The sequence below is a fragment of the Lissotriton helveticus genome, chromosome 2_1 (assembly GCF_964261635.1).
Source record: "Lissotriton helveticus chromosome 2_1, aLisHel1.1, whole genome shotgun sequence".
Lineage (NCBI taxonomy): Eukaryota > Metazoa > Chordata > Amphibia > Caudata > Salamandridae > Lissotriton > Lissotriton helveticus.
In genome coordinates this window covers 401,643,746-401,668,416 of record NC_136059.1, presented here as the reverse complement: position 1 = coordinate 401,668,416, position 24,671 = coordinate 401,643,746, and the positions used below count along the sequence as shown (strand labels likewise).

General features: G+C 46.1%; 1 protein-coding gene across 1 annotated transcript in view; it reads right to left on the bottom strand.

The window, feature by feature from the left end:
* Positions 1–8,115: 8,115 nt before the first annotated feature.
* The window catches only part of NNT (nicotinamide nucleotide transhydrogenase), a 480,843-nt gene continuing 464,287 nt past the window's right edge, over positions 8,116–24,671 (bottom strand). The window contains exon 22 of the mRNA XM_078675042.1: positions 8,116–9,905. Within this exon, the coding sequence (XP_078531168.1) occupies positions 9,756–9,905 (150 nt within the window). The 3' untranslated portion in view covers positions 8,116–9,755. The remainder of the gene's footprint in view (positions 9,906–24,671) is intronic.

Below are 24,671 nucleotides of genomic sequence, written 5' to 3'. Positions count from 1 at the left end.
CGCATGAACAACTGCCTTCTACTTATCTGTCTGCTCAGATGCAATGTACAGTTCTTGTTGCTATTGGACGAAAGTAAATAAACAAAATAATCTATCTTTTAGTGTTTTTCTGCTACTTTACAAGCCTTCCTAAGCAGAACTCGAACTTCTCAGTAAAAAGGCTAAATTGGATTAGCTCAGTGAGGGATTATAGTTTTTACCAGTGAAATTTCATCTAATACATTCAAAATCCACTGGTTTAATATCTAAAAGCATCTAAAGTCTCAAGAATAGAATAGCAGTATACGAAAGTGTAACTATCAAATTTGAGCTATTAACTTTCGACCGGTTTCTACTTTTAAAAGAGTTTACTGCAGTACTGAATCACTCGAATGATACAATCTGAAAACAAATTGCTTAACTGTGGTCAGGCTGTGCTATCAGTGATGCTCTTTAGCTTTTCGAAAGCTGTCGTTTAGCATGTGACTCACACTAAAGGCCAACAGATGCACAGTTTACAAGTAAATGTGCAGTTTCAATTAAATAAACTATCCTCCACTTAGAAACGTGCATTCCAATCCATGAATTTTGCTGCTAGGAGCACACAGTCTTAAATTCTAGAAGAGCAGATACGAAGCCTGTGGTGTGACCAGGAGCTCTATAAATAAGACAAACCTTCATTGGGGAGCATGTAAATCGGAAACTACAACCGACAAACCACAAAAATAGAAGTGTGGTATCATAGTTGTACTATGCCATAACCTACACAAGCCTTAAACGCACATGGGTACAATCACTATGGAAAAAAACAAGTAGCAAGAGTAGTAAAGAAAGTGAAACCTACAACAGAATCATACCTTGGTTAATCTGCATTGCAGTAGGGAGAATGAGGTGCTGAGAAGGAGTGATGGAATCACCCGCCACTTACATATGCAAGATAAAGCTAAAAGGATTATGGTACCCTGTAAGCATCTGTTTGTGGCATGTCGTGCTGCAGACTCGCATGCTTTGCATACTCCTGCCATCTAGTGTTGGATCAGGATGTGTGCAAGTTGTTTTTCTTCAAAGGTGTCTGTGGAGTAGAGCTGGGCTGAGCTCGCGGAGTAACAGAAAAGCTCAGGGCATTCTGAGGGCAGGTGTAGTATTGGCCAGTCACCCCTAGACCCAGGGCACAAGTCCTAAAAAAAAGAAGTAGGGGGACTAACCTAGTTAATCAGTATGCAAGTGGCATCGCAGCGCGTGGCATCATGGCGCGTGACATCACAGTGCGTGACATCACAGGAACTGGCATCACGAGAAGTGATATCGGATCTTAAGCCCTCACATATATGTTTAGCAGGTGTATCATGAAAACATTTGAGCACATTTTGAGTATACTTGCAAACCCTCCTGATTTAGGCAGAAAAGTCACACTTTTGTAAGCTTCACATAAACCAATGTTGCCTTTTGTCAGTGTTACGCTTTCTATAGCCATAGTGCTTTAAAAGAAAGTGATATTTAAATTATTACAACGCCCTCTCAAGGGTAATACGTGTATATAAATGCAATTCATTTTGTGCAAATACTGGGAAACATCAACACATCTGATATTCTTACAGTGCATGCAAATCTCCTAAACAGAGCCTGAACAAAGTGAAAAGTTGCCTCTCCTAAGTATGTGTGAAGTGCTAACAAGGTACAAGCCTGCATTTGCATAAGGAGTGAGGCTCCTGACTGCTGCCAGCCAGGAAACTCCAACAAAAGGAGGCTTGATGACCCCTGAGACCCTAAAAAAGATGCTGAATTCGCCCTAGTGTAATTTCCAAACACCGGGACACATTCAGCAGCGACTGCACGTGGTTGTCTGCTTTTGATCACAACAATGTGCAGGCAGGCTGGACGGGCTCTTTTATTTCTGACTCCTGCTGGGATGCTCGGCCATAACAAAGGCCGAGTCTCAGGGGTCATCAAGCCTCCTTTTGTTGGAGTTTCCTGGCTGGCAGCAGTCAGGAGCCTCACTCCTTATGCAAATGCAGCAGAGGTGAAACAAAGGCTCGATCCTTGTTAGCACTTCACACATACTTAAGAGAGGCAGCTTTTCACTTTGTTCAGGCTCTGCTTAGGAGATTTGCATGCACTGTAAGAATATCAGATGTGTTGATGTTTCCTAGTATTTGCACAACATAAATTGCATTTATATACACGTATTACCCTTGAGGGGGCGTAGTAATAATTTAAATATCACTATTTCTTTTAAAGCACTATGGCTATAGAAAGCGTAACACTGACAAAAGGCAACAGTGGTTTATGTGAAGCTTACTAAAGTGTGACTCTTCTGCCTAAATCAGGAGGGTTTGCAAGTATACTCAAAATGTGCTCAAATGTACTGATGATACACCTGCTAAACATATACGTGAGGGCTTAAGATCTGATATCACTTCTTGTGAGGCCAGTTCCTGTGATGTCACGCACTGTGATGTCACGCGCCGTGATGTCACACGCTGCGATGCCACTTTCATACTGATTAACTAGGTTAGTCCCACCACTTCTTTTTTTAGGACTTGTGCCCTGGTCAGGGCTGAAGAAGAGTTGAAGCAGTCATTGGCAACAGAAGAACTGCCTGTAACCTGTTGAGACACTAACTGTGCTGAAACAACCACAGGTTTGTAATGCCCATTAATTAAAAACCTGAAAACATTGTCTAATATATTCTTTCGCGTCCATGACGGCAGACGCGCCGGTAAACTCCGCTCCACCGGCTAATTGAGGTTTTTTAGCTGAACTTCGCGCTCCTTAGGGGGTGCGGATTATCAAAAACGTCGTGGACTCTGCCAGCAGAATGGAGTCTACTACCCCGCCTACTTCTCAGACACAAATTTGAGTGACTCCTCTTGGTGATAATGCACATGGGCATCGATTCCATAGAGATTGTTTTCCTGCAGGCGGGTGAGAATGGAGTGTAAAGTTAGTATAGTAAAGAGGTGTCCATGCATAGCAAAAAGGTAAAGGAAACTGCAACAGGTGTCTGGGGAGGAGGGTGGGCACTTGTGAATCTACAGCAACACATATCACGAGCAGATGCTTAAAGGGTAACAATCCATTTGAGGCATGTTTAGCGGGAGAAAAACATTCTTTGCAAAGACTGCAAAGCAGTGGCTAACCTGTGGGTGTTGCAGTGGTTTGTAAGAGTGTACATAGCACTGCCTGTCCTACATTATTGTGGCATACTAGAACATCCACACAATAATGCTTTATGAAGGTGTAGACCATGTAGCTGCTTTGCAAATGTCAGCTGGTGGGATGTTGCCCTAGAAAGCCATAGAAGCTCGCATTTTTTTTGTAGAGTGTGCTCTAGAGGGTGTAGGTAAAATTATTTTGGCTTTAACGGAACATGTTTGAATGCATTCAACTATCTATTTGGCAATGCTTTCCTTTCTTACCTTTCTGTGATTGTGAGAGCGCAACAAAAGGTTTTGTTTTTCTAAAAGTTTTAATTATGTCAATATAGTACATGATGGCTCTTGATGTCTAATGTAAGGAGAGCACTTTCTGCAATTGAGTCTGGCTGTGGAAAGAATACTGCTAACTCGATTGATTGAGATGAAAGTGAGAGAACCTTTGGAAGGAATCTAGGGTTGGGATAAAGGGCCACCCTGTCTCTGAGAAGTTTGAAGAAGGATTCTTCTACGGTTAATGTTTGGAGTTCACTAACATCTTGAAGTGATGTGCAGGCAATTAGAAATGTTAACTTCTAAGAGAGAAATGGGAGGGGGCAGTTCTGAAGGGGTTCAAATGGAGGACCCATGAGACTTGAGAACAATGTTAAGATTCCTGGAAGGTGTAGTTGGAACCGAAGTTTGAATTACTCTTAAAGACCTTACTTGAAGGCTTTGACAAGTGGCACTTTGAAAAACAAGGATGTCTATTTTGCACATTGGAAGCTATTGCAGCAATGTGTAATCCTATGGATGTGAAATCTAGCCCAGAGAGCTGTGAATGGAGCAGGTAATAAATAACGTTTTGAGTAGTTGCATTAAATGGATTAATTTGTTTAGCATGATAGTAACAAATGAATCTTTACCATTTAGCTATGTAGTAGGTCTATGTGCTTCTTTGAGAATTGTCATACATTCGGATGGAAGATTGTGGTAGCCGAATTCCATGACCAAGCAGCCATATCGCAAGTTGAAGTGCCTTGGGATCTGGGTGCCTGATTTCTCCATGGTTCAGAGTGAGAAGGTCCGGCCTGATGGGGATCTTCTGGTGGCAAACTACTGAGAGATCTAGTAGCATTATGTAGCAGAGCTCTCGAGCCCATGTAGGAGCTACTAGTATGAGGGATGCTTGCCTGAGCTTCTGAAACAGAAACAAGCGAGGGGGAGGGAGGGAGAGGCAAAAAAGCATAGACAAATATCCCGGACCAATTTATCCATACAGCATCACCCTTTGATAGTGTGTGGGAAATTAGAGGCAAAGTGTAGGTATTTTGCATGGTTTGCGGTTGCAAACTATTTGTGGAAATTCCCCATTTGTGGAAGGGAGGATGACTTGGGGGTGGACTTCCCATTCGTGGACTTATTGCTGCATCCTGCTGAGGAGGTTGGAAAATTAGTTGTTTGTTCCAGAAGGTGTTCCACCAACTGATGTAGGGCCCATCGCCAAATGGTCTCAGATACATGTGAGAGCTAGGGAAGAGAAGATACCTCCCTGTTTTTTTAGATAATACATGGTGGTTGTATTGTCCGTCTAGACTAGGAAAACCTTGCCGATCAGGTGAGGTAGGAGTGATTTTAATGCAGGTGAACACCTTGAAGTTCTAGCTAGTTGATGTGCAGTGTGGTGCTTGGAATCCCAAAGGCCCTAACTGTGAGGTCCTGTAAGTGTGCACCCCAGCCTGTGAGGGATGCAACCCTTGTCAGAGTAATGTGGGAAACAGGGTCCAGAAATGGCTATCCCTTTAACAACTTAGTGTTCCACCACTGCAGAGTGAGAAGGGCAGCTGTTTCTCAACACTAAATCTACTAACTAACCCTGTGACGGAGACCACCGTTACACTAGGCATCCCTGTAAAGGGCACATAACGTAACATATGTATTTGTAAATCGCACGTTCACCCCCAAAGGGGCATCTTGGCACTGAATAACAGATGTTTATTGTTACCCGACTCAATGGTACCAATTCTATTAACCTCAGAAAGGATGAACGGCTGAGTGGACCCGCCGGAATTTGAACCTGTGACCATGAGGTCGAACATAGGCCACTGCAGTGGATGCATTAGTCCACTAAACCACCAAACCCTGCATGTGAAGGCGAGAGTAGGTTACTATGGCAATGCAGGAAGCCATCATTCCTAGGAGCCAAATGACGGTCCTTACTGTGAGCTATTGATTGATTTGAAAACAGGACATGAATGTCTGCAAACTTTGAATTCTTGTGGTATTGCGATAAGCTAATCCTAGTTATGTGTTCATGATTGCACCCAGATATGACTGGATTTGTTGAGATTTGGTTATATTGACGCTGAAGCCTAACTGATGAAGTAGTTCTATGGTAGCTTGTGAGTTGTTGGCATAGATAATGACTAATGGCTTTGATGAGCCAGTCGTCCAGATAAGAGAATACATGGATGTTTGGGCTGCGCAGCTGTGCTGCTACTACTGCTAGACACTTGGGGAACACTCAAGGTGCAGTAGTGACCCCAAAGGGTAGGACTTCGAATTGGCAAGGTTTTTTTGCTATCACAAATCTTAGTGGTGGGTGTTCAACCGCATGGGGAAACATCTTTGCCTCTACTCTTGGCTTTGTTGCCCCTGTAGGAGGCTCTATGGTAAACTCTGGAGGAGGAATACCAATTTTGACTACGCCGGTGGGAGGTGGAGGCTTCCCAAGTTGTGGTTTTGGAACGCCCACGATAGACGGAGTGGCAAAAGGAGGCCCAAGGTGTTGGTGTTTCAAGGGCTGCTCTGTATTTCGTCATTTCAGTGTCTTTTTAAATTATCTCCAGGGCCTCGTCAACTTGTAGCCCAAAGAGATATTCCTTATCAAAGGGTATATTTAGGTTTTGTTGTACCTCTGGCTTGAAGCCTGAAATACGCAGCCATGCATGACAGCAGAGCACAATGCTGGTGTTAATCCCTCTTGCTATGATGTCAGCAGAGTCTAGGGCGAACGTATGGAGGTGTCAGATATAAGTTAGTCTTCTGCAACAAGTTCTTGTTCGGCTTTCTGTGCTCCTCTGGGAGCTGTTGGAGGAGCTCCTCCAATTCATCCCAGTGAGCACGATCTTATCTGGCAGGCAAACCCATTGAGTTGGCGATATGCCAATGGTTTGCAAATTAGGCCACCACCCTTTTTCCCGCTGCGTCTATGTGCTTGTTCTCCTTGAAGGTTGGAGGTGCGTCACTGCTAGCTTGTAAATTTGTTCTCTTACAAGCGGTGGTGATCATTTGCGAGTCTGGTGGTACCTGTGCTCAAATATAAATGGGATCTGATGGAGAGGATTTAGATAATCGTATCATCTCTGGGTGTTATTCTAGCCCAAATAGAGTCTTTGAAAATGTCTCTGTGTGGCGTAACATGCCCTTAAACATAGTATTGAGTGCCCTATGTGCAGTCTCGAAAAGGAAATCCTCTTTTAGGGGTTCTTTATACAGCTGCACAAGGAGAGTAGCAGCCCTACCTATTAACTTCTGATATGTAGTGAAATCATCAGGAGGCGATGGACGTGTGGGGTGTAAGTCTGGATCAGTGTCGCCTGGAGGATCAATATAGTAGGCATTCCAGGATCACCTTGTGGTGGTGTTCAAAAAGTGTCATTCGCTGCATAGCGTCCACCTGTATCATCTTCAGGGGATCGCTGAAGTGAGATGGCATGGGGATCTTCAACAGACTGTGGTGTAAATGGTGAATTGGGGGCTGAAAGTGGCACAAGACTACTAGCTTTGTCCATTTTCTTCCTTTTCAGAGGAGTGGGTGCATCATGTGCCCGTTAAAAAAACGGGCTGTCTTTTTGGTATTGGTGCTGGAGGCTTTGTGAGGATGCGCCCAGTTTCAGACTGAATCTGCCTTTGTCAAGTGTTCAATTGCTCCTGTAATCTATGGAGAATAGGCTACATTGGATTTTTAGTAGGCTTTTTCAGAACCGGCCTGGAAGGTTTCAGATCCAAGCTGTTTTTGTTATGGTGCCGAAGTTCCACTCAGCGTCGAAGTGGTGGATGTGGACCGTCAGCTCGGTACCAATGGGAGAGTAGGTGCCAGGCTGGTCAGCGGTGAAGGCTTTGACTGGTGATTCAGTGCGAGTCTGAGAGTGGGGCATCTGAATCAGCCGCTCGGTGTCGACCATGGCCATATGGCAGTAGTGGTTCAAAGGGCTCTTGTTCAACTTGGGGTACAGTACTCACTGCTTGAGCCTTTGGTGTGACATCTGTGATCTTTAAGTAGAGTTTGTGATCGGAACAGCCCTCAACAAAGAACGCCTCTCCTGCTACAGAAGGTTCGGGGTGGTGTTCTTGTTCACCGACTTATTCACGCCCGAAGAGGACGGGAGTTTCATAGGTGCTCCTCTGCTGCATCTCGAGCCGGTGTGCCAGACGGTCTTTTTTTTGCGGAAACTATGACAAGCCTCACAATCCGCCTCCACCTCCTTGTGTTCCGGTGAAAAACTCAGGTTCCAGATCTGATGAGAAGTCAGTCCGTAGGTATTTGGAGCATTCTGTAGAGGACCTGATTGAGATTGATTTCGAAGGCCCTGAAGGGGTCGCAGTGGAAGCACATCAACTTGAGTGATTGTACCTCGATACACAGAGTGGTAAAGCGCGATCGAAAACAATACCAGCGCGGGTCAGAGTGTATTAGGAACTGAAGAGAGATCCATAACAGTCTTGACTCGGAGCACAGGCACACATGTCCGAACCCGATGGCGGAAAGAAACAACTCTAACAAAGGAGTCTATGTCCATGCGCATATTCACCAAGAGGAGGAGTCACTCAAATGTGTGACTAGAAAGACTTCTTCAAAGAAAAACTTGCACTCATCTGGCTTAAACACAAGATGGCAGGAGTATGCAAAGCATGTGTATCTACAGCCATACAGGCCTCGAGCACTGTATTCCCTTTAGAGTAGTTGGCTGATTGAATATATTAAAAGAGAAAAAAGTAATCAGAGGTTTTAAGTTCTTTATTAGATCTCTCCAGCATGTTTCATGATAAAACACAGTTATAATATTAACACTGGCACTGTACCATTTCAATCCACAACAAAGTGCATGTATTCAAAAAGACAAAGGGACTGTTTACGAATTGTGTCAGTTTTAGGAAAATGGTTACTAGAATTGTAAAGAGCCAGCATAAAGCAGCCATTAATATCTAAGCACTATTCAATAAAAATATGAAACTATGTAAACTGGACATTGTTCGTCTATTATATTCATGTTACACTCTTTCTGGGAGAGGTATGATGGAAAAACTAGACCCTCGACTTAGCAAAACTTGGGACATTCAAATTCTTGTAAAATATAGCACCCAAGTGTTTCAATATCATGAGAACGATGCACAATATTTATATTTAAGTTCTCAGAATAATTATGAAGCGTGACTTGAATCTCTCCTTCCTCCGAACAGTGGTTAGAGTCGGCACATCCCACAATTAGTGCCGTTTTGTGGTGTATGTCTACGTAAGTTACATAATGTGGGATTCATACATAAGGAAACACTGAAGAAAACAAATGAACTCCAATGTACCTCTTTAATGCTATGATCTAGAACAGGTCCCAGTCCTCAGTGATACAATCGTTTCATAAATAAAGTCAAGATGGATTAATGTTCCCTGCAGTGCTTCACAGTAGAAAGTAGGTTTCTTTGCCAGATGCTAATGCTTCCTAGCACAATACGTCCAGCCATTTGTACTTGGCCTCAATTACCAGAAACAGCTATGCCACTGGGATATTATAAATTGATTGTATTAGTCACATATTTGACTTCCACAGTAACTCATTTACTGTAGCATTTTAAAAATAAAACAGCTATTTTCGCTGCAAACTGACTGGATGGTACCTAAGACGTACATAGACAGTAAACAGTTTTAATTCGTCGGGGTGGGGGGTGAAGTAGGGAGGGGGTGTAGTCTTTACAGCACCTGTCTACATTCGATTGCTTTTAGATGCGCTATATTGAAAGTCTGGTATTTGTAATATGGTCTTAAAGCCAAACTATGAAAACCCCTATTTAAAAAACGTTTACATACAAACATTTGTTCTGCAGATATTACAAATATGTGGACAACCAGAGTGTTTCTTTCTAGGATCAGTACAGAATTATAAATAAATCTTGAAATGAAAGGGATGGAAAGATGAAATGCTTTATTGCTGGTATGGGGGTGTAAAGGACTCGAGTTAACAGTTAGAAAGTGTTTATGCGCCTTAAGGAGCTTGGGCACTTGAAACGCCTCAACATTTCTATGACACAAATCTTCGCAGAGGTGGTTCTAGCAAACCGCAATACCCTGATATTCTACATATTTATAACTGTACAGTTCACTGCTTCGGTAAAACTACCTGATCTTTTCAACAGCAACATATTAACCATGATTATTTATCCCTAAGACGGTGGACGTTATCTTTCAAACTAAGGAAGACTATAGCAATTCCATATTTTGTTTGTCAGTCTCTGCCCTCCTTGCTTTAGTTGATATCTACTTTTTCCCTTCACATGTTCTTTTGTAAAATGTCTTCAAGAATGAAGTTGCATCTTCTCTGTTGTGAATACTGGCCACGGTGGAATGGCTTGTGCAAACAGCAGCTTTTAGCCAAGCAAGGACTCTCGCACTTTGGCCTGCAGCGCATCGCAGGTCTTCTTGGCGTCTCCTAACAACATGGCGGTGTTGGGCTTGTAAAAGATCGGATTGTCCACAGCAGCATAGCCAACACCCAGCGACCTTTTCATCACGATGACCTACAATGACAAACAGAAAAAAGCTGACCACAGCGGCACCTTTCTTTTTACAACCACAATGTCATTCCTTTAAGACTTACAAGTTAATCCAATCTCTGTACCAAAACCACAACATAAAATGGAACACATTTTACACAGCAACACATGATACACTAAGAAAAGTTAGAACGGAATTTCCCCAAGCAACGCGTTTGTCACTCAGAGTGCAAACTGGTTTACATGTGACCACAGCTAACCTGCGGTCTCAAAGGTTTCAAGCCAGCACTGGAGCAAGTAATTCCAAGGAGGCACATATTTGCAGACCGGGGATAATCAGTGCAGAGCCAGTGCCAACTTTTAGAAAGGCAGATGGTAGTGGAGGTAGAGGAAGGTCAAGAGTAGGTAAATTAATACTGCATTTTGACCACACAGAAGGGCAACAAGACTAGTTATTAGTCATCACTTAACTTACACCCCAGACACACAGGTGAGGGTGTCTTAGGAGGGTCCAGGAAAATGACTATAGTTTGACTGACTTCAGGGTGAATATTTTACCAGCACGTGAATTGCAGCCCGCTCCCACATCCAGTTTATCCCCCAACCAGCTGCCTGTTGTGACATTATGAGCGGGAGTTTAAGGGTAGGTACTGACTGCATCTTCAGCAACATCAAAGAGTGCCCAGGACTCGACATGCCACTCAAACCTGGAATCTCTTGGGGAGTGGCCATTGCTTACAAGAGAAATATCTATCATTTAGAAAAATCATTGAAAACATGTCTGTTTTTAATTCTAATCAGGCTTTCCGTTGGTAGCTAACCAGTTCTGTACACACTTAGCCCCATGACATTGTTTTCAATAAAAACATGAATTCTGTGAATTTTTTTCAAAGGTACCTCACATAGCTAAAGTGAAGCCACTTGTTTTTTTATTATTGATTTATCATTTGATACATAAAATGAAATAACAAAAGAAAGAAATTAGACAGTGCGGGAGGGATGCGGGCCCTGAAACAGTGTCTTCCAAGGGAAATGTATTAGAAAGGTAGAGAGTCAATGCTTAGAGGGGAGCTGGTGGTAGATGTGAAGGATTTCCGATGCAGGTCCTGGAATAAGTCCATAACCCAGAATGGTACCATTGTTAGAAGTCCTTTCTGAAATTTAGACAGTCTTGACTGGGAAGACAAAGCATACATTAAGCATTTGGAGCTTCACTATAAAAAAAGAGGAGGAAGAGACATCTGAAGGACGTTGTGGTGAAGGAGGGGGGGATTAGTGTTCCTAGAGTGCCTAGTTTTGTAACCTATGGGGACAAGACTACTTGTGTGGGGGGTGAGGGGGGTGTATTATAAAGTGGGTGGTTGTGCAGATGCGTTAGGGGTGCGATAGGTGTTGGGGTGGAATTTTTATGGGGGGTGTCATTGTGTTGGAAGCGTGATATTAACGGGTGTCAAGTCAGTTGTGGGTGCTGGGGATATGGCATGGGAAGTATGTGATATTGGGTTCAGATAGAGATGGTATGACTGCCAAATATCCTTGGGTCGCGAGGTGAGGGGTTGAAGCGAGAAATATATATCTCTGTTTGCATGTCACAATTCCAAGTAGGGCAAGTTTAGGAGTTGGGGAGAATGGGGTGGAAATTATATCTGATATCACCTGGAATATTGTGGTCCAATATCTAGCGATACATGGGCATGTCCATGTCATATGGGCAAAGTCGACAGTAGGAGAGTGACATTTTGGACATTGAGGTGTTTTGGAGGGGTTAAACTTAGCCAGTTCTAAGCAACTTGTTTATAACCTTCCGAATATGGCGCATTCAGATTTCCACTCTTGAATAATGCCAGCTATAAAACACATTAATAGTGGTACCAAATGCGTTATTCAGATCCAAATCCTCAAAGCTGGAAAGACACCAGTAAGCACGCCTGGAGATAAAGCGAATCCAGAGTAAGTGAATATCCCGCACTACAAAACTTTCAGGAATTTTGTATGGCTTCTAATTTTTTTAATTTTTTTTTTTTTTTAAAAGGTATTTCTGGTTCAGAGAGAAGTCCAATAATCGCATAGGTGTAAGGTTTTTTTGTTTGTTTTACACACAAGTCTATTAGTTTTAGAGGTCTGCGGAACTCCTTATATTTAATCGATTTTCTTTCAAACCTGAAATAGTCACCCACTATTACTCCTGTTTCTTCTAACAGTCCTAACACTACTATAAGAATAGGTGAAATTACTCCATATTTTTGTAACAGGAGGCAAGGAAACAGCATTTGATCATAACAACTCGATCAATCAATAAACAGCATCTTAAAAATTAAAAAAAAACTGTTGAAACTGGTGTTCATGGTGTGTACTCCATTACAATTGGGTAGCTTGATTTTTTTCTACAGTTACTTTGCAGTGGTCGGACTTACCAATTGAGCTTTGGATCACAACAAGTTTTTTTGGTGAAAGGGCCTTTCACTAGGCACATGCTAAAGTGTTAACTAAAAAGGTTTTCCAACAGTCTAACATAGCAAATGTTCAGAAAATAAATCCAGAATCTAGCATTGTTCAGAGGAGTCATTTATAATGAGCAGCGAGAGAGATGGGTATCCATGTAAGTCTTTACAAGAGGTGAAGGGATTGGTTGCATGAGTATAGGAGGATCTAGTTTAAGCCAAGAATGTATAAATGTTCTGCTTGCTAAAGGGTGTGCAATAACTGCATTTGGGCGAATGTATTATTTGTCACACATAATTAGGAGTGTTCAGAGATGGGAAAGCCAATTTTATTTCAAATGACCGTAAGTTTGAGAAACAAGTATTTGGCAAATTCCTCACATCTTTATTCATTGACCTGGATTTTGGTGCGTTCAGTAGTGTTGCCCTTTATTACATTTAAGAGCATTTTTGCAATCAAGCCTTTTATTAGAAAATTAACCTTTTGCATAGAAAAGATACGTCGACAAAGGATTTTGCTGAAGGAGCTTTCGTCTAGATTCTTTCATAGTCTTCAAAATTTTCCTCCAGCTTTTATCTAGAAAGTTTTATTAATAATCAGTTTTCTTAGATTATTTAAATTTTGTGCAAGGAGGTGCATCTTCATCTACACAGAGGGCTGGGTTGTGGTTGTAACCCTGTAGGATCCGCAGTTTTGTGTTGCATCACTACCAGAGAGGTAATCAAACAAGTGAAATTAGTAAAATAGCTTAGTCAGTGGTTTTAATCTCACTGGAGATGCTTTAGGGGTAGGAGAGATCTTACAGGTGTGGAAGGGGAGTAAAAATAATTAGGCCAAAGCACTGGGAGAGGTTCTGAGGATCCGATCTTCCCATGTCTCTATACGACAGCATCAAGTATGGAATTTTTATCATGAGTAAGCAACAAGCAGTGTTGAAGAAGGATGCGATCATATAGAAAGGTGATATGATACCTTAACTTAAGGATTGGATCATTACAGGGTAAAGTTTACTATGAACATATTACTAAGAGAAAACAGTAGTCTGTCAGATGTTTCCTACTCGGAGAGTGGTAAATGGTGAGCATTTTAATGGGCTGTTTTTAAAGTATATAGAAGACCCTCAGAAGGGAAGGGTTGAGTCCTGATCATTTTACATGATAACTTATCTCCACTGATGGTTGTAAGAACACCACCACTTTTTCTTAAGGAATTTATCAGACAATAGAATATTGTATCCTTCATTTCAAAAGTGGTCAATGAAGTTGCAAGGAATCCGTAAAACAATTCTTGGAGAGAACTAGAATATTAGTGTCTACTGTGAAATACTGCATTAGGAGCGGGTGGGCTAACACTTCTGTGATTGTTCCTAGTGCATCTTGGCCTTTGAAATGTGTATTTCAGATAAGGGTTTACAGCAGATTCTTCATTTCAAGATAATGTATTTGGATCTCCACTAAAGTGCAACCAGTAGCCAAAGTCAAGGAAGATATTGAATCTACACATCTGTGTCCGTTTTATAAATGGAATCACAGATTTGTCCTTGGTGTAACGAGGTTTCACTGAAAGGGCCTGAGGGTGAGTGCATGATATGAGAGGATGAGCAGCATACGAGAGATTTTGGTGGTCGGGATGTCAATAGTTCTATGAAGCATTCAGGAGAGATGAGTTAATGTGAGGTAGTATGAAAAGTGTCTTGTCGCTGTGTTAGCAAGCAGAGACCAATTAATCTGAACACTGGAGTATATTTTGTAGGGGTACATGTAGAAGTCTTCCAATGTGGAAGGGCTGAAGAGTATCTTGTGGTTGGTGGTTACAAGCATGCAGAGTTTACATGCGTGCACAGAGCATTGGACTGGATTGGACTGGATTGGACTGGATTGGATTGGACTGGACTGGATTGGGAATGTTGGGCACCCGTGATCAAGACTTTGTCCTCTTTGTAGCGGAGAGAGCAATATGCTCCATTGTCTTGTGTGGATAGGTCCTTTAGATGAAGGTTTTGAGAGGGAATATCAACATTAGTGTGTCTCAGATTCAAATTTGTATAATACGGTTTGAATGCTAAATTGCCCAGACACGGATGACATTCTGAGGGCACCCTCATAATGTAAAAAGAACACAAGTTAAAATAAGCTTTCATAAATTAGCTTTAAAAGCTTGTGAGTGGGAAGTGGTTTTGGGGGCATGATAACAGACATTGCATATATCAATTGTTGTTTTTGCATTTGTCACCCCGAATGTTCAATTGTTCTTTTAGCATAGCATACATCAAATCCATTTTCAGTTGTTGGCTCTGCAGAAAAATTCTGAAGATCTTTCCCCCGTGGTGAGAGGCACACAAAACCCATCTTGACATGCAAGGTGTGCATTGCCCGAGTCTGAAAACTTTGGCTAAAGATGAAACTCATGCAATATACCCGTTTCCAAGTGCTGCCTGATGGTGCTCATAAAAAAGCGCTGTTGAGTACAAGTGGGCAAGTCAGGCGATAGGCTATGAAGCTGGAGTCTCCCTAGGGATAATGTATGACTAGCACACACTGAGCAGCAGTCCTCAATACCTTCACTGGACAAACTGACAGCAAACAAAAAAAATAATTAAATGACAATCGGGATTTAAATGTAAATGTGGTATTCTTGTAAAGCGCACTGTTACTCTACCCGAGTGTCCTGGCGCTGTAGACCGCTGGGGAACCCGTCCTGGTTTTCCCTGTGAGATGGTCCCTTTCAGGGTATCTCCAGGGTGAAACCAGGCATCCCCGGCGTCTGTGGGGGGCAGTTGTAGAGATGAGGCAAGCTTAATGCCCAGAGTTGCCGAGTGTGTTCCCTGGTTTAGAGTAGGCACTGAGGCGAGAATTATCGAGTCCGTTGACCCTGGTCCAAGATCCTGCCGCGTCGGGAATTGAACCCTGGTCCCGGGCCGTTCTCTGCTTACAGGTCTGCCGCCTCTAACCAGTGAGCCACACCACTCAAAGACTTGTTTGCCGTACACGCAGGAGCTTTCCGAAGCAGGGATCCAGGTAGAATGTATGGAGCAAGACATCTTTTTAAGACTCTTCTATCCAACAACCAGAGGAGGTCCACATAATAAAGTGAATGGAGATCAGACAGTCGTTATCTGATGAACAGAACATAGCAACTATTGCATTCCAAAGAGGGCTCAGATTTTAAAATTATAAAATGGAAAACTTTAGCAGCCCATCTAATATGAAGTTCTCAGATTTCCAGAATTGTGCAGCCACACAGCAATACTTTCTAATGTAAAGGTCGAGGTGCTCGTAAAGCACAAGTTACTTACCTTCGGTAACCATATATCTGTAAGAAACATTAGTAGTGATAGATTCCTTCCTCTTGAGTGATGCGGAGGCGGAAAGAAGGTGGGCAAAGTGATGGTCTGCCCAATGTGAAAGATAGTGACAACCTTTGGCAGAAAAGATGGACGAGTCCTCAGAACAACTTTGTCTGGAAGGACAGAGAGAAAAGGAGGTTGAGAAGAAAGAGCCTCAAGCTCACTCACTCTTCTGGCAGAGGTGATGGCTACCATGAAAGCAGTCTTTAAAGTGAGAAGACGAAGAGGGCAGTTGTGAAGTTGCTCAAAGGGAGCACACATCAGATAGGTCAGAATCAAACAAGTCCCACTGAGGCATTATGAAAGGAACAGGAAGGAAAAGATGAGTAATGCCTTTCAAGAATCTATTTACAACAGGGCCTTGAAAAGGGAAGGCTGATCTGGAAGCCGTAAAAAGGCTGAAATGACCGAGAGATAGCCCTCGACAGTGCCCAGAGCAGAGCCCTGCTGGGCCAAAGAAAGGAGAAATAGAAGGACCTCTGAAAGAGGGACAGAAAGGGAATACACAGCCTTTGCTGTGCACCATGCCACAAATGTATTCCAAGTGCAGGCATATACTGTTTTAGTGGAGGGACGCCTGGCTGCCAAGATAACATCACAAACTTCGGGAGGCAGGTCAAAAGACGTCAACTTCCGCCGCTCAATCTTCACAAAAGGAGGTGGAGGCTGGACAGGTTCGGGTGGAGGAAACTCAACCTTCTGCTGCAACAGAAGATCCTCCCGAAGAGGCAGTCGGAGCGGGGGATCGATCGCCATGCTGAGTAGCTCGGGATACCATACTCTTCGAGCCCAGTCCTGAGCCACAAGAATGACTTTGGCCCGGTCGCGCTTAATCTTCTTCAGCACTCTGGGTAGAAGTGGTATAGGCGGAAAGGTGTATAATAGATCGCAACTCCACTCGCGATGAAAAGCGGCGTCGAGCGTACGCCGCCTTGGAAATTCCAACGCACAGAACTGATGACATTGCGCGATCTCTTCGGTGGCGAATAGATCTAACCAAGGCTCTCCCGACTGCTGAAAGAGACCTTGCGCCACGTCCGAGTTGAAAAGCCATTCGGGATCCATAATGCACAGACGTCTGAGTCCGTCCGCCCTGACGTTCAGAGAAGCTGCCAGGTGTTGAACCACCAGGGAAATGCCCTGATGTTCCAGCCATGTCCAGAGGCGCAGAGCCTCCTGACATAGGGTCTACGACCCCACCCCGGCCTGTTTGTTGCAGTACCACATGGCGGTGGTGTTGTCTGTGAACACCTGCACTACTATCCCGACAGAGGGAAGGAATGCCTTCAGTCCAAGTCGGATCGCCCGGAGCTCCAGAAGGTTGATATGGAGCCGGGACTCTGCCAGAGACCAGAGGCCTCTGATCTCCACCTCTCCCATGTGGCTGCCCCATCCCAGAAGGGACGCGTCCGTCACAACTGTGTGTTCAAGTTGGGGAAGGGAGAGGAATCTGCCATTGAACCAATTGCGATTCGTGAGCCACCACTGCAATTGTCGTGCAGTGCCCTCCGAGATTTGGACGTGATTGGACAGGTTGCCCTGATGCTGTGCCCACTGGAACTTCAGGTCCCACTGGAGCCCGCATATGCCATCTGGTAAGATCCACTAACAGGATGCAAAAGGCCATCAGGCACAGTAGCTGGAGGGTCATCCTTGTGAGAAGTTGGCCTGGCATATGCTGTCCACTAGTTATAGTGGGCACCTGGTACCAGTCCAAACAGCCCCTTAGAGGTGATAGGTTAAAGACAACCTTTAATGAAAGCTATCCTAGTGGTAGCTATGGAGAGCAGCCTTCAGGCTAAGTCTTGAAGGAATGTAAAGCATTTTGTTTTACCAGTCTATAATCTCTTGAATGACCAAATGAAAGGAGAACCACAACAGGTATATAAATAAAATATATGTATTTATTCTAAACACACCCTACTAGTCTCTTTAAGAGGCTAGAGGCTGTAAATTAGCACAATAAATGTTGAGCCCTAGGGGTGTACCAAACCATAGATTAAGAAAGTGGTATAAAAACCATGACTTGAGTAGACAAGGCCTATAGCCTGTAGAATCGCTGGTCCCACAAGGAACCACCCAAGGTATTGACACAGAGGACCCACGGGGGGCGCGTGCAGTGTGAGAAGACAGCCGCAAATCACCAGTAACTTCTATGGGGAAAGTAGTGGCTGGAAATTTAAAGATGTAGGACACTTAGGAGAGGACTTTGAGCAAACCCCTTTAGACTTAAGGGGTTCTAGCGCCAACACCCATGGGAGCACCGGAGTACTTGAGTTATCTCACCCAAGGAAGCCGGGTGCATAGGTGTCAGGAATCGTTGTCGTTTTCAATGGCATTCTGCTACAAAGTGCTGCTGCCGTCAAAGTGGAAAGTGTCCGGTGTGATCCAAGCCTGGATCGAAGATGAGAAGAACCTGAAAGCAGAGGGGACAGAGTCTGGGTTACGTGTCAGTGACCAGGGGCACGTTAGTCGAATGCCCACCGATGTCGGGTGATTTCAGGTTGAAGAGGTGAAGCTCGACTCTGCAGTCACGAGGACCAGGAGCTGGATTTGAGCTGTCCCACGACGGATGTCGAGTGCTGCGGCATCGGTGACCGGATTGGACCCAACAAGCCGTGGCAACAGCAACCCACGCAGAAAGTGAAGAAATGCTTTGGTGCGGACCAGCAAGGTCCGAGGGACTCACCAAGTGGTGGACAGTCAGGGAACGTCTGGAGCAACCAGGTAGACCCACGGAAAGTCAGAGTTGCCTTCTCAGGGACCTCCCAGTCGACAGACCAGGGATCGCGGAGGTACCTCGAGCTGAAATGCAAAGAGCGGGCTCAGGGAACACTCGTGGAATGTAGGCCCACAATCTTTGGTGCAAAAGATGCTCGGGTCTGGGCTACAAGTAACAGTGCCCTGACTCTCCACCTCACCAAGTGGTGGAGAGTCAGGGCACGTCTGTAGCAACCAGAAAATCCCACAGAAAGTCAAAGTTGCCTTCTCAGGGACCCACCAGTCTACAGACCAGGGATCGCGGTGGTACCGCGAGCTGAAAGGCAAAGAGCGTGCTCAGGGAACACTCGTGGAGTGTAGGCCCACAATCTTCAGTGCAAAAGATGCTCGGGGTCTGGGCTACAAGTAACCCAATGCACAGCCTCAAAGGAGGTCGAGAAGCTGATGCACTTGCAAATGTGCACGGTGTCCAGGAGTTCCGGTTCCACGTCACTCACGAGGGCTGCTGTCTCAGCTTTGCTGGGGACTTGGATCGGCCTCTGAGAAGTCTGGAAATCCACCCCCTGGGCTGCAAAGTCTTCTGTGTCCGGCAGGAACTTCGTAGATGCAGACCGGTCAGATGATTCTTTGGTGCCTGCCAAGCAGGGGAGTAACTCCTTTACTCCAAGGGAGATTCTTCAGTCATCTAGTCGTGTAGATCGTCTAAGTTCCAGGATATCTGTAGCGGAGTTTCGTCCAGGTGTAATCTAAAGTTCTGTAGCCAGGGGTTCCTTTCTTATACCCAAGGAAGGGGATGGACGTACTCCGGGGACCCACCTATGGGAGGGTTTGGAAAGAGGAGTGGCTACACCCATTTCCTTTGTCCATTTTCACGCCAGAGCAGGGGCTGGTAGCCCCTGCAACCGGTTTGAACTGGTTTATGCACAGGGACAACAAATGTGCCCCCAGTGCTGACTTCAAAGCACTCTCAGAGTGCACCCACCCAGCCCCAATACACTAAAGCCTGTCTGGGAGGTGGTTACACCTCCCTGTGACAGGAAACCCATTGTCCAGGCCTCCCCTGCCGGAGTTTTGTCCAGCAGCAGGAGGCCAGACTTGTGTGTGTGTGTGGCTGCCGAATCCATTTTGCGATGCCAGGGCTCTTTTAAACTGTTAACGGGTACATCGGTGTGGACATGTCTCTCCCTGTAGAAGGGTGGAATTCTACCCCCGCTGCCAGGACTGACCTGGGAGGAAGGGGGGCGGGGGGAGTGTTTGGATTCCAAAGTGTTTGACACCAAACACAACATGTTTCTGTGCAGCCATTCCAAAGTTAGCATTTAGCACAAGGTTATAATGCACTTAAGAGTATATGGTCTGGCTGCATCACAGAACAGCCCCAAAGAATAGGTTCCGAAGGCTGCAGAGGGGCCCTGCTCATGCATGGGCACCCTCTCACATAAAACCAAGCACCCTGCCTTCAGGATTGATAAGGCCTGCCATAGGGGTGACTCATAAGTTTCTATGTGCAGTGATTGTCATGGGGTGACTGATAGGTTTCTATGTACAGTGATTTAAGGTAGATATAGGTAACCTATATCTTAGTAAGGGGTGCATACACAACCTTACCCAGGTTGCAGTAGCAGTCCTGTGGTGTCATTGTGGAGGCTTCCCAGGGGTGGCAAAATACATGGTTCAGCCCCTGGTAGGCCTCTGGGGTACCCATGCCCTAGGTACCATATACTAGGGACTCATAAGGGTATCCCAGTAACCAAACTTGTGTACATGGAATCAATTTAGAGAGGAAGCAGCTAGGCTGGGGTCCTGAATAGCAGGATCCCAGCCAAACTAAGTAAAAAACCATCAAAACGCCAGAAAAAAAGTGGGGGCAACCATGTAGTCAGATTCCACCTTCCTACAATCCTGACCGGAACCCGGGATAGAGGCTGAAAGATTGAAATTATAGCCTGAATATCCTGGACTCGCTGCTCTGGATGATAAACCCGAAACTGCGCCGAATCCAGACCCGCTCCGAAGTATAAACGAGCTTCTGAGAGGGAATCAGGTGCGCCTTCAGCACGTTGATGGAAAACCCCAGCAACTGCAGGAGGTCGGCCCTAGTCTGGAGGTGGGAGACGACTGCTTGGGGCGAGCCCGCCTTCAACAGCCAGTTGTCGAGATAGGGGGAAGACTGGAACCCTGATCTGTGCAGATGAGCCGCGACCGCCATCACTTTCGTGAACACCGGAGGGGCGCTGGTAAGGCCGAAAGGGAGCACGGTTAACTGAAAGTGCTCATGGCCTACCGTGAACCTCACGTAAAGCCGGTGGGCCGGCAGAAAGGGGATGTGGAAATATGCGTCCTGCAAGTCCAACGCTACCATCCAGTCTCCAGGGTCGAGAGCAGACAAGACCTGAGATAGCATCAACATCTTGAACTTCTCCATCCGGAGGAAGCGAATGACGTTCCTGAGGACCAAGATAGGACGCAGGCTCTTGTCCTTCTTGGGGACCAAAAAGTAATGGGAATAACAACCACAACCTACTTCTGGCCCAGGAATGCGCTCGATGGCCCCCTGGCCAAGAGGGCAGTGACTTCCTGCTGAAGAAGCGCAAGATGGTCCCCCGACATGCGGTGGTACTGAGGTGGCATGGCTGGAGGGGTAGTCTCAAAGGGGAGGGAGTAGCCCCTTCGGACAATTTGCAGTACCCACTGGTCTGAGGTGATGTTGCGCCAGTGGGGGAGATGATGGCGAATTCTGCCGCCCACTGGTGTTTGATGGGCCTGAAATTCCGGCCTAGGAATACTTTGTAGTGGATGCCGCAGGGGTGGCGGTGGAGGTGGACTGACCCGCCCGCTGGACCCAAGAACCGCTGCAACAGTTTCCACGTCCGTGGCCGCGCTGATGTTGTTGCTGCGCCAGCCTGTGGCTCTGGAACAAACATGTTGGGGCACCCCTTCCGAGGCCACCAAAGGAGCGAAAGGCAGAAGGTGGAGGAGGCAGAGTGGCTGACAGGCCCAAGGACTTGGCTGTAGCCCGGAAGTCCTTAAAGCGCTTCAACACACATCAAAGGGCATGTCCATCAGAGTGTTCTGGACATTCCCTGAGAAGCCAGTTGTCCTCAGCCAGGCGTGGCTCCTTAGCACCACAGTCGTGGAAATGACCCTACCCAGCGAGTCTGCGGTATCAAGCCCACAAGGATGGTGAACTTAGCTGCGTCTCTCCCAGCAGCAATAGCTTGGGAGAGTACTGTCTGGGCCTCCTCCGTTGAGTTAGGCAACACCTGTGCAAACGTGTCCCACACAGAATGGGAATAACGGCCAAAGAGGCATGCGGTGTTCACCGACCACAGCCCTAAGCTGGCAGATGAAAACAGCTTCTTGCTAAGCTGCCCCAGCTTCTTGCATTTTGTATCTAGAGAAGCGGAAGGGAACGCGCTCTGGGATGCAGTGGCATGGACAACTAAGCTCTGAGGAGTGGGGTGTTGAGAGAGAAAGAGGGGGGGTTGCCCGGAGGCGGGCGATGGTGTCGGGCCACGTTCCTGTCCACAGGAGCCCCTGTGTTGGGCCTAGACCAGGTTCCCAAAAGAACGTCAGAAAGTGCTTCATTAAAGGGCAGCAAGGGCTCCGAAGAGGTTGCCGCTGGCTGAAACATTTCTGTCAGGAGGTTTGTCCTGACTGCCACTGTAGGGAGTTCGAGGTGGAGGGCCTCGGCTGCCCTACGCAACACCACTGCTTAACTGGATCCCTCCTTCGTAGCCACGGTAGGAGGAGACAGCATGCCAAGGTCAGGTGAGGTGTCAAGACCACTGGCATACTCCAAATCCACTGCCCAGTCCGGATCATAATCACACTGTTGTGTGAGAGGGTCCTCAGACCCCTCCCAGTCCTCCCCTTTCTCCAAAGTCTGCGGAACAGGCTGAAAATAAGGAGGCCGGACATAGGGGAAAAAGGCGTAAGAATCAGCGCCATCCGGCAGTGTCCGGTTCAGGGCTGAAACTGGGGCTGACGTCGGCCCGAGGACCGGGCGGGGCTGGTGGGGTCGACGTTGGTGCAAGTGTTATAAGGTCAACCGGGGTCCGATCCCGGGGGGTCCTGCGGCGCCAGAGCCACCGGCGATGGAAGGACAGCACACCCAGTCGGGCACGTAGGCACACCGACGGGGCAAGACGGCCCAAAGAGTCAGGCCATGGCAGCAAGAAACTCTTGCACCCGGGCAGGCATCGCCAACAGACCCTGAAAGGGGGGGTAGGCCGGTGGCGACATAGCAGGCTCCGCCGGAGCCGCAGGGGTGACACCACCCGCACCCTCAGACACGTTGCGCGGCGGTTGAGGGAAAGCAGAGGAGCGACGACACTTCTTCGACTTCTTTTTGGAATGCTTCGACTTACCGGACCCTGTGTGCGAAGACTTGGATCCAGAGGAACGATGGTAATGACTCCGCGACTGTTCCCTCGATCTCCCACGGGACCGGGACCCTGAGCGGCGCTGAGCCAACTGCTGGACCTCCAGCAAATTTTGGGACAGCTCCCGCAAAGTCTTTGGCGTCACGGCCCGGCATTCGGGGCACGACTTGTTGTCGTGGTTGCGCCCCAGACAGTAGAGACACACGGGTGTGGGTCCATCACCGACATCATGCAGTGACAGTCCTCATAGTTCTTAAAACTGGGCATCCCTACGACACCAGGAGTCGATCGACTTGAGAAAATGAGACAAAAGGCCTTGAAAAAACTCAGTCAAAAAGTGACTGGGGGTACTAGCTCTTCCCGGATCTGCGCTTGCTGGTGCCGTAAAATAAAGAACTGACGTCAGCGCACGTAGGCTAAGTAGCTCCAGCGACATCATCTTGGTGCCAACGACGCATGCGGAGCCACACGACGACGCCTACCGACGCACATAGGTACTGTTGACGAAAACTTTCCAGATCCAGTCTGACGCCTGGAGGTAATTCTTAGGTAAGGGATCTATCACTACATGTTTCTTTCAGATTGGCGCCCAGCACCCAATGTTAGAATTCTGGGAATGCCAGTGCTAGTGAGGGAGGCATTAGGAGCTGCAGATAATTTCAATAAATATTTGACGGTTTCCCTGCAATTGTTGGCATTGATATGAAGGAAGTATAGAGAAGCCCCCAAAGCACCCTCCACTGATGGAGTACAGAAAAGGACAGTATTGACAGTGCTGTCAGACCGGAGTGCATAGAGGGTTGTGTTTGAGTCCATGCCAAGAACAAAAACCAGTATTCGAGGTCTGCCCATCGACTTTGAGCTCTGCCAGGGAAAACAAAATGACAGATGCAGTGCTGGACACAAAGCTGGATTAGGTGTTCTGGGAATTCAAGCAGGACTATTTCCTATACACAGAAAACTCTAGCATTTATAAAGGTACATATTATTCGTATACCACAAACCTAACCAAAAGCCAGCCGAGCGATATTTGTCAAAGGCAAGTAAACCGTGAATGAGCACTTGGGGAGGAAGGTGGATTCTGAGAGTGGAAGTTGGTTATTACTTCTCTGTGATGTAGTGTTTTTAAAAAATTGGTGCTGGGCTTCGGTGGTAGAGATGGATGCAGGGATGTCATTCCAGGTGTATATATGGAGAAGGCCTGTTGCCATGTTTTTCCTTTTTTTGCACTTTGACTCCAGTCTGGTAAATTTCCAGGCTGCTGGTGTGGCAGAAGTCACCGCAGACCATGAGATTGTCAGCCAGAAAGGCGGCGGTGCAGTTTGTGAAGGCTTTGAAGCTGATGCAGCTGCTTTTGAAGATGGTATGTGGTTAAAAAAGTTCTATTAGTGTGGGGCGATTATATATTTCTTCAAGACCGTAAGGTGTGGCAGCATGTAGCATGCTCTTAAGAAGAAGCCAGTGTGGCTTAAGGAAAACAATGAAGAAGAGTTGTGCCACCATCTGGGTGCCAGAGTACAAAGACTTGAATTGTAGTTTTGAAGTCTCTTTCTAGGCGCAACAGTTTTATATTCTTCACTAGGTCGAAGTTCAGGGCAAATCCTAGTGACTTCACATTAAGTGAAATTTGAAGTTGGAATATGTCCTCGTTCATGACGGAGAGACAGTTTTTTGACTTGCTGTTGCTTGTAGTTTTTGACTATTAATAAGTCTGTCTTGGGGGTACGGAGCTTCAGCTAGGTACTGACAGTGTCTGAGGCACTGAGCTTCAGGTAGGTGCAGAGAGCTTTTGAAGCATGTGAGGTCTGAAGACAAGAATACTTTCAATCAGAGTGGTCTCATCAGTGTATTGGTGATTTTGATGCGGTTATCAGTGAGTTGCGTCCCAAATGGTTC